Source organism: Dermacentor andersoni, chromosome 8, assembly GCF_023375885.2.
Source record: "Dermacentor andersoni chromosome 8, qqDerAnde1_hic_scaffold, whole genome shotgun sequence".
Taxonomy (NCBI): Eukaryota; Metazoa; Arthropoda; class Arachnida; order Ixodida; family Ixodidae; genus Dermacentor; species Dermacentor andersoni.
Genome location: NC_092821.1, coordinates 75,403,566 through 75,423,024, shown reverse-complemented (window position 1 = coordinate 75,423,024; position 19,459 = coordinate 75,403,566). Strand labels below are relative to the sequence as shown.

The 19,459-nt window shown below is 47.2% G+C and overlaps 1 protein-coding gene across 1 annotated transcript in view; it reads left to right on the top strand.

Moving 5' to 3' along the window:
• LOC126538835 (uncharacterized) overlaps positions 1–19,459 on the top strand; it is a 95,754-nt gene that overhangs the window by 45,799 nt on the left and 30,496 nt on the right. Inside the window, exons 8-10 of the mRNA XM_050185554.2 lie at positions 4,246–4,509; positions 5,993–6,039; positions 13,346–13,451. Of these exons, the coding sequence (XP_050041511.1) occupies positions 4,246–4,509; positions 5,993–6,039; positions 13,346–13,451 (417 nt within the window). The remainder of the gene's footprint in view (positions 1–4,245; positions 4,510–5,992; positions 6,040–13,345; positions 13,452–19,459) is intronic.

The window sequence follows — 19,459 nt, the reverse complement described above, 5'->3', positions numbered from 1 at the left end:
CCTGAGTTAAAGCCGAATACCTGTTCTGTAGCTTGATCTGGAATTCCTCTATTTTCCCTCTTACCGCTAGTTCATTGATCGCCTTCTTATGTATCAGTTTCTTCCGTTCCCTCCTAAAGTCTAGGCTAATTCGAGTTCTTACCATCCGATGGTCACTGCAGCGCACCTTGCCGAGCACGTCCACATCTTGTATTATGCCAGGGTTAGCGCAGAGTATGAGGTCGATTTCATTTCTAGTCTCTCCATTCGGGCTCCTCCACGTCCACTTTCAGCTATCCCGCTTGCGGAAGAAGGTATTCATTATCCGCATATTATTCTGTTCTGCAAACTCTACCAATAACTCTCCCCTGCTATTCCTAGAGCCTATGCCATATTCCCCCACTGACTTGTCTCCAGCCTGCTTCTTGCCTACCTTGGCATTGAAGTCGCCCATCAGTATATTATATTTTGCTTTAACTTTACCCATCGCCGATTGCAGATCTTCATAAAAGCTTTCGACTTCCTGGTCATCATGAGTGGATGTAGGGGCGTAGACCTGTATGACCTTCAATTTGTACCTCTTATTAAGTTTCACAACAAGACCAGCCACCCTCTCGTTAATGCTATAGAATTCGTGTATGTTACCAGCTATATTTTTATTAATCAGGAATCCGACTCCTAGTTCTCGTCTCTCTGCTAAGCCCGGTAGCACAGGATGTGCCCGGTTTTTAGCACATGCTTTAGCACATGCATGTATATGCTTCTTTTTCCTCCTAACTTCACTGAGCCCTATTATATCCCATTTACTGCCCTCTACACACAGTATGTATTACACAGTATGTATTCCTTAATTATACACGCGTGCACCCGGTATCTCCTGTCACAGTACGAGAACCGATATACGTGTACCAACAGGGCTTCAGAGCTTTTTTGAATGTGCCTGTGGCGGTTTCAGCCCTTAAGGGCAGTAAATGACTTGCATTTATTATTTCCAACTGGCCGATTTTTCTGACATTCTCGCGGCCCCGAGGGAGTTCGAAAAATCGGCCGTGGATTGTGCAACTGACCAAGAAGATGCTTCAAATGGTCCATGGGGTGAACGAGTGGTGGAAGGAGGACAAGAACAGAAAGGACCTACGCATTGATGAATTGAACAGGAAAAGAAGTAAGCTGCCGCCACTTTGAAGGAACTTGAGGTCAAAAAGCAAAGTGTTGCCTGAAGCCGAGATGCAGTTGTCCCCCCTCATCCAAACCAAAATAAATTCTTTAAAGCAATGAAACACAACACTGAGGCGTCGTGCACGGACTGAGAGTATGTCAGGACAGTTGAGGTTGACTTACGAGCTGTTGAGAGAGAATCTCAATTGTGACAAAGTTTGGGCCTCATACCGCTGAGCTTGCTATCAGTTGATAGAAATAGCTCATATCAGAAATATTTACTTATGTATGCATCGCCTTTTTATTCATATTTGAGAATGTCCAATTGATTTGCAGTTTTTTTCGAAAACATTTTATTTGCTGTGCATTTTACTAACCCATCCCTTCTATTCTCTTTTTGAATAAAATACTCCTTAGTACTCAAATTGGATGAAGTCGATTTTTTTTTTTAATTTTTTTCATATGCTTACTATAGAGTGACAGCATCGGGCGATACGGTTTCAGCCTGTCTTGACGTAAAACATAGTTCTGCATCACTCGGGGAATTTTGCAAAGGCACTCAGGGAAAACCTTGAAAACTCAGGGAATTTGGACATGTCAACTTGGTAGACACCCTGGTTAAAAATCCTAGGGAACAAGAAACTTTCTACGGTAAGACTTCATAGACAATTAAAACATGAAAATGTGTGTCTTCAGCACAATGCAAAACAGATAATGCTCGAGCTCACACAGCCTGCTACAGAGGTTTAGAGAACCTCTCGGGCCGCCGGAGCACCACCAGCTTGACGTGTCAGCATCTCGGGCCGCTACGATCCGCACGACCCTTCGCATTATATCGATGTCAGCAATAATTGGGTCTGTCAAATTTTTTCCGTTGCTTTGGTTCGTGTGTTTTCCCGGCTAGTACGTTTTTTCTCACATTTTTTTCTCCAAAATGTATAAACGAGGTTCTGCTGTACTTCTGCAGAACCCATCTCAAGATGACTGTCGACGACAGTGCATTGAATCAGTACAGCCACACAACGTATCCCCACCGTAAAAACGATTTATGTGCGAGGCGTGTGCTGCTGGCAGGACTTCTCTTTCGCGATTGCATTGGAACTCTCGGTGCTGCCACGAAGCCTGCAAGTGGCCTCCGCGTGCGAACGTGGAGAAACGCATCATGTGACCACCAGGCTCCTCCCTCACATTTCTTTCTGGACATGCTGCGCCATCTAGTGGTACTGCTAAGATTGAAGAAGACCGTGTGTGTCCTCCGAGACTAGAAGCATGGCCCACCGGTGCCTGCGAATGCTGAGAACTGCTCCTTCACTTTCCGCACACTCAGTGGCACACACTCAGTGACCCAGGCTGGCAAGCTTCATTGAAAAGCAGGACATACCCAGTGCATTTGTGGCGCAGCCTGCTGAAGCGTGGGGTTGCTATCCTTGAGGAACCTTTGTGAAGTGGGCTCAATTCCGCTCAGCATCGGAGAAACTTGAGGCATATTTTTCGTCATTGTAGAGCGGAACATTCCCATTGGCACGTACTTACCCAAGTTCACGTCAAAGACACTCATTGATAAGTGACACACCTATTGGCTCATGCCCAGTGATCCAAGTTATCATCAAAGAGGTTCATTGAAGACCGACACATACTGAGGGGCACATACGCAGTGCCCAGTCGGCGTGGAATAGTTTCATTGAACAGTGGTACCTACCCTCCCCTACATCTACAGTGACCCATGTTGGTGTGAAAGAGGTTCATTGAAGAGCGGCACATGTGTATATTCGGTCAACCAAGTTGGTCCAATGACTCGGGTTGGTTCTACGGCTGGTTTTTAACACCGGCCGACCGAAACGCAGCTTTTACCACCAAAAAAAAAAAAACTGGTGCTGACCCTACTGCGCACATCAAGTAACGAAACCTGAATCGACGCATACTGTGTTGAAACAATATTATGGAACATACAAAGGCATGCAGACACGCACACAGCAGAATCTTAGGAGCTAGTGGCTATCAGAGTCCGACTACACCTCCTGTTCGTCATCTACCGACCACAGAAAGTCATCCTCAGTTCAGTTTAATGCACTAGAAATGTCGCACTTCTGCAGGCTCGCGCAACCATCGTCTGCGGGAGGGCATTCCACGCACCATTGACCTGCCTTGCGATGTCTCTGAGTGTTGCTTTCTTAAGACGACCCATTTGATGGCAGTGTGGCTAGCTACCTTGCATGGAGCGGTTCTTTTTTTTTTGGTAAGAATCAGTTTAATTTTCTAGTTTTAGTAAAAGTAGTTACGATTGTAATGCGCATGCCAATTTTAACGAACCTCTTATTTTTTTAAAAAGTGCACGTTAGAATTGTGCACGTACAGTATTAGGGGAGCAGCAGCCGTAGCTGTGGCCCGGCAATCTGTGAACCGTGCAGCAAGCCTGGTCAAGTGGTTCATATAGAGAGCAGTGGCTTTTCCGTGGCACTCGGCCTGTTTTTAGCTGTTTCTGTTGTCGAGGCTCGTGATGTGCACAGGCATGGAAAGTGTGCCTGACCGGACAAAGCGATGACACGGCGAAGGCATCAGCAGAGCTGTGCATGCAGTTGTGATGGTGCTAGTGTATAAATATATCTAATAAAAAAAACTATAATGTTAAAAGAAAGCTTAATGATCGAACACTGTAATCCCTCCTCAAACGATGTAACTCAAGGGCACATGAAATTTCCTTTTATTTTTGCAAAAGTTGGTTTTTGTTAGCAACCATAGCCATTTACTTACTGGAAGAGCCATGCCTGGTTTAGAAGTCAAGGTAGAGCAATGACATTTAGCTTGGGGCCTTGCATTACTGCGATAAAGAATGTGTCCAATTTTCATCGAACTCAAACCAGTGAGTCAAAGGTTGGGTGTCTCAACCTATATCCCCCCTTCAAGTGGGCACACACAGTTCAAGCTTTACACAAGATGAATAGTTAATTCATAATTCACAATTTTAGTGTTCTCTGCTTCTTCACTGGCGCCCCACCATGACAATAACGTTTACGGAGGTAATTCACCCTACAGTGCATCCATTAGAGCAGCTATCACGTGTCCATTGAGGGACTCCGTGTGTGTAATCACGACTCTGATTTCATCCAGGTGACAGCAGGAGCGTCAAAGGCTGTGGGCGCCACCATGGCTTCATTCAGTTTCCCACCAGCCTGGCTGTCGTGGGGTTCGACCGGTGGTCTGTCTCCTCCTCCACCTCCGGCAGTGCCGGTGGAGTTGAAGAAGCAGCCGGCGGAGCACGAGCTGCTGTCAGACGAGCGCATCGAGGCCCACGTGGAGAAGGCGCTGAAACGCTTGGCGCTGCAGTTTCCCACTAGCCATCGGGAAGACGAAGGGGCCACCGCCAGGAGTCGCGTGAGTGCAGACATCTGCTGCAGTCTGGTGCCCACACTCTTGACACGAGTGGTGTTTGTTGTTTTCTTCTGAGACTAGCATTAACCCTTTCGCTGTCGGACGTTTCTGGCCGTGACGCACCCCCAGTGTCGGCTTGGTTTCAGGGAACGAGCATAACAGGGAATGAACATAGCAATTTATTTTTGACTATGATTGGCATACAAATAACATAGTCAATGCAATATGCACATTTCAGTGTTCTGCAGCTGTTGTTAGTAAACATCATCAGCATCATCAGCCTGACTATAAAATCTGTTCAACATCCGAATCTGACGATGCGGAACCCTCTTCGTCTCAAGCGACTTTGTCCGAGTCCGAATCCGAGCTCTGCTCGTATTCTGAATCGGAATTCAGCCACCGCTCCCATGAGCAGACGAACGTCCCGCGCGCCGAGCCATCCGAAAGTAACCGCGCGCAGGGAGGATGCGCTTTCAGTCGCCTGCGCAACGGAGAGAAATGGGACGTTGCGTGATCAAGAAGACAGAGGGAGATGAAAAAAGGCTAAACAAAGTTCGAAGGGCTTTACGTTTACTGCTGCAAGTCGGAAGCGAGGGTGCGGCGAGAGAGCGAAAGCAGCAATCGAGTCACCCTTTTTGGAGAGGCAACGGCACGTGCGCCTGAACTTGACGCGCCGTAGCAGGCACACCAACAGAAGAAAAATAAAAACCTTCAAACCAGCGGAGATTACAGAACAACCCTTGAACCCATAACCATACGCGCGCGACGCATGATCCAGCGAACGCGGAGCCACCGCGCCACTCAGCAAAGAGAAAGTGGGGAGTGGCAGTCGCACCGTACTCTTCAATACATGGGTTAACGCAGGTTGGAGCGAATATACGAACTTGTAGAAAGAGTCAACAGATGGCGTGGCCAATCCAGGAGCGCCTGTTTTTGCGCTCAGGCGCGAAATTTTGAACGCACGATAGAGAACGTACCGGTACGTCAGTGACACCGTGGGGGGGAAGCGCGATGACGTACCGGTACGTCAGTGACAGCGAAAGGGTTAACGATCACACGGTCAGGTCATACTAGTTAAAAAACAAACATCTTGCATTTATTTGCAAGAAAGGTTTGTGGGGCAGTTAGATAGAGAGCTAGGAACGTCTGGCGTTCCTTTGACATTTTGGAACCAATATGAGTTTCATGCACAGGAACCTGTATAGGTTGCAAAACGTCAAGTAACCGACCAGATGAGCTTTTGTCAAATCCTTGGTTAAGGAACCTCTATGCAGGTTTCGGAAGCAACTATAGTGGTTGTGCAAGATGGGCATGTGAAAAAGCAAAAAGCTGAAAAATACTGATAACAGCTACTGCCATAAAATAAAGTGTAAGATTTCGATTGCAATGTCTGATACGTCATCTTGTATTTCATAGCGTGAGCGTTATTTGGCCTTCGTGTCAGGAGCTGCAGTGGCCCTAAGAACCGGCGGCGTGCAATTTGCAGGAAGAAGTGGAACGACTCAAGCTTCAACTGGAGGCGCACAGAATCACGTGAGTGCCACAGGCCAGTCCTGTTGAATGTTTCAGTTAATATTGTGATCACATGGTATACGAATGTACTATCGGGGACAGAACTAGCCAGGACACGGCTCCAACATCCGCAGCAGGGGAGAACTGCATTGCTGCGCTATCTAGTTACGATTCACCTGGTTCGAGATCAAGAATGAGTGCATGCGCAGCCTAGCTTGCCAGCAAGCGTGTACTGGCTGACACCTTCACGAGAGTTGCTCTTAGCCCACGAACCTTGCGCCAGAGGCCACTATGATGGCATCAGTTCAAAGCGTGTGACAATGTACTTGTCATGACTTTCGCCAAGAGGGAGCGATACCCTCTTAAGCAAGCATGCATTTCATTTCATTTCATTTCATTTATTCAACCTTAAGGGCCCGAAGGCATTACATAAGGGGGGGCGTGCATCAAAGTCGAACAGCTTCATAAGAAAGTTACATAATAATGTGCACATTGGTTGTAATAGGTACAAAAAGAAAATATCAAAAAAGAAGAAAACGGAACATATACACAGTACCAACAAGGCAATAAATAAATAGATGTGGTGTTCATGTGGTTATGTTGGCATTATCAAAATCGTTTAGTTTTTCGCGAAATGTTTTGCGGTCGCTGCACGAGACACTGTCATCCGGGAGTGCGTTCCAAAGTGTTATGGCATGGGGGAAGAATGAGCTGCTCATCGCCGTCGTCCGGCACTTTATCGCCGCCAGGGGGTGAGTGTGAGATAAACGGGATGATGTTCTGAACGGGCGTTTTAAGAGGGCGTGTCCTGAATGGGTGAAGTAAAAGAAAGGGTGAAGAAGGCAAAGACGAGAAGTTACGCGCCGTGAAGCAAGCAGTGGAAGAAACAAAGTTTGTTTTAAGGTGGTTACGCTGATATGTCTTGAATATTGTGACGTAATGAAGCGAGCAGCGCGGTTTTGTATGGCTTCTAAGTCATCGGCGAGATAAGCTTGTGAGGGATGCCAGATGGATGATGCGTACTCAAGTTTGGGTCGCACATACGTTAAATATGCTAGTTTCTTTATTTCAGATGATGCGGATTTTAAGTTACGTCGTAAATACCCTAGTGTGCGTAAAGCTTCGCAGCGAATTGTTTGAATATGTTTCACCCATGAAAGTGACGGCGTCATATGAACTCCTAGATATTTGTAAGTACACGTGTGGTCAATAGGAACAGAGTTAATGCGATAAGTGTGGTGTACGGTGGTGTGTTTGCGCGTGAAGGATATTACCTTGCATTTAGTGAGGTTAAGAGTCATGTGCCATTTTTCGCACCAAGAAGCGATAGTGTCAAGGTCGTGTTGTAGGGCGATTGTGTCGTTGGATGTATGAAGGGGGTTATAAAGAACGCAATCGTCTGCAAAAAGCCGCAGCTTCGTTGATATGTTAGTGGGAAGGTCATTTATGTAAATCAAAAACAATAGAGGAGATAAACCTGCGCCTTGGGGAACCCCGGAAGTTACACTGGTAAGGGTTGACTGAAAATTGTTAGCATACGTAAACTGAACGCGTCTCGTTAAATAATTTTCAATCCATTCGATAATCTCGGGGCGGATACCGAGGGAGGATAATTTTGCAAGGAGATGGTTATGAGACACGCGATCAAAGGCCTTAGAAAAATCTAGAAAAATTGCATCTATTTGGAGGTGATCGTCCATGTGTAGTAGTAGGTCGTGGGTAAATTCGGCAAGTTGAGTTTCGCAAGACAACCATTTACGAAAACCGTGTTGTAAGGGGTAAAAAAAATTAATTGATTCTAGGTAATCCATTAGGTTAGATGCTATAATGTGCTCAAGGAGCTTTGATGGGACACTGGTTAGAGAGATCGGACGGTAATTAGTAGGGTTATCGCGCCTTCCTGCTTTAAAAATGGGGATTACCTTCGCTTTTTTCCAATCGTCGGGAACGTTTCCTGTGTTTAAAGATTGATTAAATATAAGGTACAAAAATTTTGTAGAGAGAGTTATAGTACTTTTAAGTAATTTGGTGTTTATCTCGTCGCAGCCAGCCGAGGATGATATTTTAAGAGAGCGAATTAGATTAGATATGCCATCCGGGTTTATTTGCACGTTAGGCATTGTTTTTGCCGAGAAGCTTGGTAAAGGTTCCATAGTGCAGGGATTAGGGACGTGAAATACTGACATGAAGAATTGATTTAGGGCTGCTGCGGAATTATTAGGGCTTATTAATTCATCATCTGAGTCAACGAGATTTATTTCGTTAGTTTGTTGTTTCGTGGAGATGACACGCCAGAATTTGTTTGGGTTTGAGCGAAGCATTGTAATCAGGTCAACAGAGAAGAATTTGTCCTTGGCCTCATTTATTGCTTTAATATATTCAGTCTCACAGAGGCGATGTCGCTCCCATGCTTCAGGACTATTTTTACTTTTGGCGGTTCTGTAGAGGCGTTTTTTTTCGGTTAAGTAGTGATTTTAAGTGTTTGTTAAACCATGGGTTATTTGAGTCGGACTTAATAATGATTGTAGGGATATATTTGTTTCTTAAGCTCAGCAACGTGTTTTTATAGAGTTCCCAATTAGCATTCACAGAACGGGTAGCGTAGGACTTTTCGAAGTGTTCATAAACGCGAGTGAGTTCATGATTGATTAGCTGAAAGTTTCCTCTATTATAGTCGGTGATTAATTTCTTCGTAGGTGATCTTCTTTTTAGTGGTATAGAAAGGGATACATGAAGAAGGTTGTGGTCGCTAATTCCGGGCAGTACAGTCGAACCTCGATATATCGAACAGCGCGGTGATCGCAAAATAGTTCGATATAGCCAGAATTCGATATATAAAATCACGTAGAAAACGCGTCAAAAACTAGCACAAATCAATCAATGAACCAATCGTGGCGCAATAGATACTCACATGAAGCTTCAAACAAAGTATTTATTTTGTTTGCTGAAAGTACTGAAGCAGCGTAGCCTACTTCATATTGGCAACCGCGTGCTTGACCACGGCGTCCTCAACATAGTCCAAACGGTTACGCTCGAGTCGCCCATCGCCGCAAGCCGCACCGCACGCTTGCGGTCGCGCGAAAAATTGCACGTATCCAGCACTTGTGCACAAATTACCGTTTACACTGTGTGCACAGTGTATACCTTACACATCGTAAACCGAAATTTGTGCACAAGTGTTTGATACGTGCAATATTTCGCGCGACCGCACGCGTGCGGTGCGGCTTGCGGCGATGGGCGGCTCGAGCAAACTCCGCCACTGTTCCGGTGCTGTCGTCACCGCCAACGAAGTCCTCAATGCACATGCTGTGTGGCTCAGCACCGACAAAGCGCTCCAACTGGCTCCACGGCCGCCTCGATCACGCGCGCACGGCGGGGGCAAGCCCCGCCGTGCGCGCGTAATCGAGGCGGCTTGCCCCGCCGTGCGCGCTTGATCGAGGCGGCCGTGCTGGCTCCAAGCCGCCGCGTGTGTACGCCGCCACGTTCAAATGGCGCCCTCGGCGCAACCGATGTGGGCAGCTGTCGTACGCAGCCGTCCGGAATAGGGTGCCTCGATGTCCTCCTCGCCCGCCGCTCCGGGCGAGGAGGACATCGAGGCACCCTAGTCCGGAAAGTCCGGAACGCCCATCGCGCCGCCGCTATCTTCGAGAGTGTTGCGGGAAAGCTCGCCTCCTGTCAACAGAGCGCACTTGGTCTGGGGCGGCGGAGTTCGATATATCTATTTTACATCCGGCCCCGTTCGAAATAAAAAATTAAAAATGCATGCGATTTTCCACGTGATAAAGAAAGTGTTCGATATACGCAATAATTCGATATATCCGTGTTCGATATATCGAGGTTTGACTGTATTGTCACACTTGATATGTCATCAGGGCAGCTGGTGAGTAAAAGATCAATTGTGTTATCGCCTCTAGTGGGGTTGGTTATTGTTTGATGGAGGTTGAAGTCTAGTGCCAAGTCTAGGAATTGTTTGGATTCATTCAATGGCGACTGATTAGTTATTGAAAGGAGGGCCCAATTTATGTGAGGGTAGTTAAAATCACCGAAAAGAAAAATAGGCGCATCGGGGAATTTATCTTTTATGTTTGTAAGGGAACTGCGAAGGTGATCACAAAAAATCGGATGACTGTCTGGTGGTCTATAGCAAATGCCGTATACTGATTTAATCGACGAATTATGTACACATACCCATGTTAGTTCTAAATTGGAATCATGGCAGATGAGTGAGGACGATAGGTTGTTGTTCACTGCTATAAGGACGCCGCCTCCTCTCCTTTCCTTGCGGTCATGACGGTATAGCGTGAAATTCTGATTTAAGGGGAAAATTTCACAATCTTTGATGTTGTCAGTCAGCCATGTCTCGGTGAGAAGAATTAGGTCTGCGTCGATGTCTGTGATAAAACCATGTAGCTGCTCACGTTTCGGAATTACGCTTCTGATGTTCGTGAAACCAATGTTTACATTTACTGACAAAGATGAACGGTTGCTTGAACGACCTTTGTTGTTTAGTCTGTGTCATTCGCTGTACGTATCAGCCTTGTCACGCGACTGATGTGTGTAAGGTAGTAATGCAGGGGGTTTTGCGCATTCTAGGACAGCATCGGTTGCAGTGTCATAAAAATGACTTATTGCCTACGTGAAGTTTGTCAACGGAAAGTTTAAACGCACATTTTTGAGGACGTATGAATTGGATTAATTTGGAGCGCGCGTGGCGAGTAGAGGGAGCGAAATCTTCCCTGATAGCATAGTCAGTTCCTTTCAGTTGGCGGCCGCAAGCAAGAATGTTTTCTTTAGTCTTGTAGTGATTTAGCTTTACAATAATTGGTCTCTTCTTTTCATTACCATATTTGCCTAAGCGGTGCGCACGTTCAATGGCGTTTCCGTCCAATTGCAGTTTAAAAGTGTCAGCGCAAAGTTTTAGGATCTTTTTTTCAGGCTCTTGCCAAGTTTCTTTTTCTGTGTCATCGAAACCAAGAAACAGAAGATTGTTCCTGCGCATTCAATTGTTAGTGTCGTTGCTAGCCGCTTTAAGAACCGCGATGTCACGCCTGATTTGAATTGCCTCGTGGGCAGCTGGGTCGGGATTGGTTTTCGGGTGTGCGATTTCCAGTGCAGCTAGCCGGTTGCTAATTTCTGTGAGCGTTTTGTCCTGTGTTAACTGAGCGGTCTTTAGGTCATTAAGTTCGGTCCGCATATTATCTTGGCATTCTTTGAGTTTAGTTATGACAGCCAGAATTTCTTTGGTAGGACCGGGGTTCAGCTCAACGTCACCGGAAAGAATCAATAGCAGGTGGTATAGCAAATTGAAGGCAACAGCATCCGTACACATGCGAATAGCACGGTCCCAATCGGGGTCGTAGGGGCACGACACCGCAACAAGATATCGGTTGTCACTCCGGTACTCGGCTGAGTAGCGGAGGTAACTAACCTGCAGAAATAGACGTGGGGTGAGCATGGTGTTGCATGCGGTGTCGTGCCCCAAGTGGTCGATTCGTTGCTGCGCCTTAAGTAGCCTGTGCTCGGAATGCGTGATCGGTGACGTAATCGATGATAGGGGTTGCCAGGCCAGGAGAAGAATCCGGGCTGGGTCTGGGATTTCCGGGGGTGTCGGCGGGTCCGTAGGCCATCCAACGATGCAGTCGCCTGCCTCGTGAAGGCATAGGGTGCTGGGCTGTGGCAGAAGCTCAAGGGAAGAGCACGAACCAGGCGATAGGCAGCACATGAGCACCTGCAGAAATAGACGTGGGGTGAGCATGGTGTTGCATGCGGTGTCGTGCCCCAAGTGGTCGATTCGTAGCTGCGCCTTAAGTAGCCTGTGCTCGGAATGCGTGATCGGTGACGTAATCGATGATAGGGGTTGCCAGGCCAGGAGAAGAATCCGGGCTGGGTCTGGGATTTCCGGGGGTGTCGGCGGGTCCGTGGGCCATCCAACGATGCAGTCGCCTGCCTCGTGAAGGCATAGGGTGCTGGGCTGTGGCAGAAGCTCAAGGGAAGAGCACGAACCAGGCGATAGGCAGCACATGAGCACCTGCAGAAGTAGACGTGGGGTGAGCATGGTGTTGCATGCGGTGTCGTGCCCCTTCGGATGACTACTTTTTTTTTTTTGTATTTTCTTGTTGCTAACTGCGTCTCATCTTGCAGTCTGTGCCCAGACAATCAAACATTGGTTTTGCGGAATGGGAAAGTGGTACAAGCAATGACGCTGCCAATAACGCCGCATGTGCCATGCGTTTATAAACTGGATTGCAAGCCAGTCTCGCTCCCAGCCGATGCCCACATAGCGGCATCTCACGGAAGGTTCCTGGGTGAACAGCAACTCATGTGAAGGAGCCAGCGAGTATACAGACTTGCACACAACCTAGGGCACAAGCTTTATCTCGAGCCAGGCGAACCATCACTAGGCGGCGCAACGATGCAGCTTTCCCCTGCTCTGGCCCTTGGAGCCGCGTCCTGGGCAGTTCTATCCCTTATAGTACATTCAACTATGCGCCAAAAGTGCTTATCCTTGCACCAGGTCGGTTTTCTATCTGCGCCAAGATCTGGGCCAAAAGGTCAAATTTGCTGTTCTGCCACCGGGGTTGTGAATGCAAGAGATATAATGGCGGCTGCCATGTACTCACTCATCGTGAGAAGTTAAGGCGGAGTGACAAAGGTTGCCCTGGCAACAGGAATGCTACTGGCGCATTGATACAGCTGCTTAGCTCACAACAGCCAGTGCCTTTTGCTAGCAGTGCATGCTGGCGCTTAAGGCGTGGGGACATGGGTCCTGAACCAAAAAAATCACAGAAAAAAAAAATAATTTTTTTTAAATGCTACTTTTGGATTCTACGGTGACCGATGCACATTCCCAGAAATTTTCGGCTGTCTTGGATCGACTTGCCCTTGTTGTGTGCTATGTGTTACGTTGCATACCAAGGAATTTTAGGGCAGCCCAAATTTATTCAGAGTTCTCCGCTGTAATGTCTCTCAATGCCTTTGTCTTTTTGAACCCGACTCAAGCAGCTTTAGCAAAAATTCTGGCTCAGTCTGACCCAACAAAATTTGAATGAACTTGCAACAGTTCGGTCGAGACCATTGAAACAGCCTGTATTGAGGTAAAAGAACACAGAAGTAGCATGTCTGGGTCATTGCTGCTAGTTCTGAACTACTGAGCTGCCAACCTGTGTTTACAAGCATTCCGCAAACATCCCACTTGTCTAGCATTTGCACGAGCATGATAGGAAAGTCCACCTACTAGCTCGCACAACCTACTTTCGTCAGGCTTGTGCGAGTGTCCTCAGTTGCTCTGGGAAACTTAACCTAATCGATTAATCTCTGCCGGCTTCAGGGTGGAGCGCCTTGTACACAGGTTGGAGGACCGAAAGGATTGCTGCCAGGATGTGGCGGCACTGCTCGCCGGTCTCGACACCAAGATCATCGACAAGGTGCTCGAGGTAAGGGCCTTGTGGGGGCGTGTCTCTACCTGTGGATGGATTTCTCAAAACCAAAACATGCTAGTGTAGCGGCATGCTTAGCAGTTGCCCCTTCTGGGCAAGATGTGGCAACTTGCAACACCCTGATCCCACAGGGAATACTTTATGGTGATCGAGCCCGATCGGGATTGAATTTCTCAATCTTGATTGGCTCGATGCGCAAACTGTGGAAGGGAACCAATCGCAATGAATAAATTCAATCCTGGTTGAGCCTTGATCATGATCAAAAACGCCTCCTGTGACACCTATGTAAAGGCCATTTTAAACATTCTAAATGGCACAAGCAAACCAAGAAGAGAGGCATAAAAAAAGGATGACAATAGTGCCTTCCTTTTTTTTTCTTTGTTTCTGTTTCATCATGATAAAATGCCTCTTTTGTACGCCTCAGCAAGTACTTCTTCCGTAATTTAATGTTTTATCAAAACAGGCGACTTTTGATAACTTGGAGTTTTATGTTGCGAAATCCCAACAAACTGCTAGAAGTTAATGTTCAAGCTCCTGCTTAGGAGAGCTGCTGGGGGCATCTCCGACTACGGCATTGTACTGTAGAGACCAAGGTTGGAGGTCCGATTGCCGCCTCTGGCAGCTGCACTTCGATGGGGCAGAATGCACAAACACTCGTGTAGTGGGCTTCGAGTGCCCGTTAACCCTTTTTTGGACAGTGGTACACATCGTCCAACTTTTAAGGGCAACTCTGTAGCAGTGAAATATAACAACTACAATTTAACTTTCTTGTTTGCAGATGTTTCTGAACCTCATGAGAATACTTTGTTTATTTCCATATCAGTCAACAAGGCGGAACGATTGTGATGACTATTTACTTCTTTTCCACCGTGTTTAGTTATTTCTGTCACTTTTCCACAACCCACCACAGTGACACAGCAACTCTTTCGATCAGAATTGCACTTAAATCTTGCACTTGAATAAAGACATAGTAAAAATTGACCCAAGCCAATTTTCTCTCGCATCTGGTCATCGAAAATGGCTGGAGACATGTTTTCACGACTGCTCCATGCTTTTATGACTTCATCGTGGTCAGGCACCTCAATTCGCCATGCCCACTCAGACCAATATAGATTACATTACAGCACTACATGAGAGGAATGCACCGCCTTTGAAATTTTCCAAGAATCATCTGTTTTCTGAAAGCCCTTGGGATGCTGGGAAGCCCTGAAGGGGGACGCTAGGGCCGAGCATGCTCAGTAAATACAATGAAAATGCGCAAGGCATGCACATGTTGCTTGTATAGTGTATGGGCCTCTTGCGCTGGAGTTTGAGGTATAGTAGCGGCGCCTAGTGGCGGCGCGGGAAACGACACCTGGGTCGTACCAGCTTGGGTCGTATTGAGCCCTGGCTGTGGCGAAGCACGTTTCTAGACCGAGTTTTGCGTCGATTCGCACTTTTTTCTGCCCTGTTGCGAGTGCGAAAAGGCTCGTCACTTCTCACAGACCACGTCGACCACGCTGCGAGCTAGTCCCAGCCTATAGTTTAACGAAAACGGACTCTCCGTGTGTCGTGGGACGTAATGCTGGAAGCAGAAGGAATCGGCGACGCCGATCCGGAGGGACCTAGCTCAGCATCGAAAAAGCGTCACCGTCGATACTGATGCGTTGTGGGCTCCCATGAACAAGAAAGCCTGAATCCCAACATCCGATTCTATCGTTTCCCTTCAAGGCCTCACGAAGCGGAGCGTCGAGCGCGCTGTATAACTGCAGTTCGTCGCGCTGGGTAAGCGAAACTTCGCGCCATGCTGACAGCTTCACCTGTCTTGAAGCTTGCTTGATTATAGATCTGCGTTCTAAAATTCGGTCTTTTGCCCCTACAGTCCCGACGGCAGACCGACATAGCAGCAGGCATGGCTGGTGATTCACGATTCGAAACCCGGCCACAGCGACAATTAACAATTCGACCGGTGCGAAGTGGTGAAGTGCCCAGGTGTGTGCAAATGACCACAAATGGCCGGGTTGATTCGGTGATAATTCGCTACCCCACTACGAGCAGCACAGGTTAGAGAGTTAAATGTGCTCATACTTGACCTCAAGCCAGCACGTTGAGGCAGCGCAGCAAGATAGTATTGATTACAGCAGATCGATTTTCGAGCGTTGTCATTAAAAGCTACATCAAGCGAGTAGCGCACGAGCTCGCGCTGCTCGATTCGCACGTACGTGCGAGCTCATATGCATTGCATCAGTTATTACCAGTTACTAAAAGGGGCAGATGGCCGCTACTACAACGCAGGCCTAACTACTTGTTTAGTGGCATGCAGTCAACAAAGATTGCAGGTGACCTGCCGTTTCGCGGCATGTCGAAAGACCGCTGCCGTCGCGGCGCGTACCTTCGTGTGCTCGAGCAGTTCCGTACACATGATGTCTGCTTATCGCTGCTGTGGATTCATGTATAGCAAGCATTTCCTCGCGTTTATGCGCCTGAATCTAGCAGCGTGCAAACCTTACCTGAAGTTCCACTTCGTACGCGACTCGCTTCACTTGCGATTGACACCGCGCTAAAACTTCGCCGCTTAATTCTTGAACGGCATACACGTATTCGGCACTGCATAATTTCTTGCCTTTTACGCAGCGTGCCACTCCTAAAAAAATTTTCTCCATCCGATATTCGCTGCAGGCCGTAATACAACACAACCGAAAGTGGCGGGTCCATATTGTAAACGTGCTTTCCGAAGCAGACGACCGAGCTTGGTACGACCCATTTTAGGACAGAGGGCACTTTTTAGCACCTTTTTCGCAGCCCCCCCTGGGCAATGCAAGAGCCCCATGGGGGGTCCGCCGGCTACTTCTGGTCATTTTACAGGCATCCATGAGGGGTTCAGAAACGCACCACGAAGCCAGCCAGGGTTCTCTCTCATGAGAGTCGACCAAGTGGATAGTGGGACATATGATCACTTTTTTTTCTCCTGTAACCTTTTTCTCCTTTTTTCTCCTGGTCTGCAACAGAATGCAAGCTTGGGCTGGTTTGTACATGAAGTTAAATTGAATAACTGCAAAATAGGCAAGACAGGTGGTGCTTTGTCTGTTTCCTTCTCTGTGTCCCATCTCCTGCACTGTTATTCAGTTTAACTTCATCAATGGTTGTCTGTTTTCAGATGTGACTTTTTATGAACAATACCTGATCAAGAACAGGCTTTTAATGATTCAGAGCTTTTGGACACTGCTTGGTTCTCTGCTTGTGTCCATCAAAGGGTCTAAGAACCTGAGGTGGTCAGAATTAATTCGTAGACCTCCAGTACAGTGTCCCTCATAACCAATTCCTGCGCAGCTTTCTGGCATTGAATCACAGATTTTAACCTATGTAATCTTAAAATTATTTCAAAGCAAGTCCTCTAACCACTGCAGCACCCTTCAAATAGCCCTTATGTCACACTGGAGTGTTTAACTCCATCAATCAAATGAGACGCCAGCGGGGATACACGCGAACCTTACAAGACCCTTCTGCTGTGCTCTCACTTGGTGAAAGGGAAATTTCCGGATCAGCTTTGCTTGTCTTCATCAGAAACAGGGTGACATTAAAAAAGTGCTCACACAAAGTTGCCAGCCAGAGGCACGCTACTCCAGCCAAACTCTCCTCTTTCCCTTTCATTAAACTAGGGGTGTGCGAATACGTGGATATCACGAATCGAACAGGGAACGTTCAAACAATTTGATTTACAAATTGAATGTCTACTATTATTTGATTTTTTATAATATTCGATAGCCTGCGGTGGTGGCGCGGTGGCTATGTAGTTGTGCTACTAAGCACGAGGGCATAGGATCGAATCCCAGCCTAGCGGCCACCGCATTTCGGTTGGGGTGAAATGCAAAAACACCCGGGGTACCACGCATTGGGTGCACATTGAAGAACCCCAGGTGGTCAGAATTAATCCAGAGTCCCTCACCACAGTGTGCTTCATAATCAAATCATGGTTTCGGCACGTGCTTTTGTATGTGGAAAACTTTATCGAAGAAGAGAAAAATGTAATGGAAAGGAAAAGGCTGCCTAAGGGTGGGGCCCTTGGTCCAGAGCTCGACTGGCATGGGCTACTCCCTGGGCCCCATCTAAAAGAGCTGCTTGCCCCTCATGATTGCAGTCCTCAGGTTGTGTCTCCCAAGGCAGCAAGAAGTTTGAGGTTATTTTGAGTAAAGCCTCAGAATTTCTTTCTATTCTATATTTTCGGAAGTCACTAGCCGGGGCCCTTGATTACGGTATACCCGCGCAGTGCAAACAATTGCTTCGCACCGAGCGGTGATTGGGCCACGTGAGCGCTGTCCGCGCTTAGATCTGTCACGCAGATTGGCCTTACGACATCTCACCTGCCGTAATGATGAGAAAGCCCTTCTGTATTTAAAGAAAAAGTGGAAAGCAGTACATGCTGTAAAGGACTGCCATAAAACACAGGTCCACCATTAAACTGAGAACCGCAGTGGTACTCGTTGCAACATAACGTGACTAATTCTTTAGCTTCGTAGGGGAAAAAAAGCACTAGATTCTATTCAGCAGATATTCTATTGTTAAAAAATATTATAGAGACCTTCGTATACTAGAACAGAGCTGTAATCAGTACTGACGTACTAATTTGGAGTTCCCTTTAAAAGGGTCCTGAACCACTCCTCCGGCTTGGTGAAAAAACACAGCCTGCGGATAGTATACGCTGCTGTGAACATCTCACCCAAATTTTGCAGTCGTGCGTAGCGCATGGATCTCACAAGCGGAGTGCAAAGTCACCTTTCTCTCAAACAGAACCCTGCTCCTCACTCTTCCCTAGACGCTTTATTTCGTAATATAGCATGTTCCCATACGCTGCTGCTACTGGCCAATCGCCGACATCAGTCAAGAAGGGTGTTTAGATCAGTGCGCTTCTTATTATTACTGTGTGTATTTACCGATGCAGTTTAATAAGCAGGGCTGAAGTGAGGGAGAATCTGCTTTTGAATTTCGATAATAATGACATACTTCCGAAAGAAGCCGACTATCGTCTGCTCACGCTCGGGTGCGGCTGCCATCGTAGGAATTAAACTTTGGCCACCCTGCTTATCGGTGTCGCAGCCACTGGGTCTCGCTCATTTCTACTAGTTTTGAACGCTCAACTAGCCTCGAACCATACAGCACTTGAGTTCACACCACATGCACGCTTGCCAGCGCGCACTCACTCCTGGCCACGCCATGGCGGACTTCACTTCAGATTGAGCTATTGATTGCACTTCAAGATGCACGAGTTAGATGTGGCTACTATACGTCGGTCGAGCTGGCGCAGGACAAAGTTGGTCTGCACCACGTAGCACAGCCAGACTGGATCATTTCAGCACGATTGCACACTCGAGCCCTGTCGTGCACAAAGCAAACGTCGTGCATAAGCACTGCAGCTTCATGTAGCTGCAGTCTGCTGCGTAGCGTAAATACCATGGCTGCTATGGGGCGCCCCGACGAGTCTGCTGGCTGAGCACACTGTAGCTCACTGAGGACAACCATGTTTGGCTACATTTGGCACGCCGTAGGTGCCAAAATTGGAAGTAGTGGCGCCTACGTGAACATCCAAAATCAAATTTGAACTGCGCACCACAGTGATGTTCAGTAGGCAGAATGTTGTGGGCACGCCCCACTCTGCCGTGGCCTTTGCAGTGCAAGGCATTAAAGAAGGCACAGGAGTACAGCCATTGGGATCATACGCTACCTTTGATTGCCAATACCTCCACTACATCTGAATGTACCGAAGTACTTTTTGTGGCTAGGTATTTGAGAAACAGTCTATCTTAACTTCAACTGCATTTCTTGACTTTGATAAAGAGTGGTCAGGGTACCTTTAATAAGAGTAGACCGTACTGTATAGTATCTTGATTTCTGTGTACCTATGTTTCTGGTAGCCTGCTACATTCTTGTTATACAATGCTTGGAGCTATCTGAGCATATGGCCAAAATTTGTAAGCATTAACTGTTTTAAAAGTTTTCTCATAATCTATATTTGGCTATTTTTCCTTGAT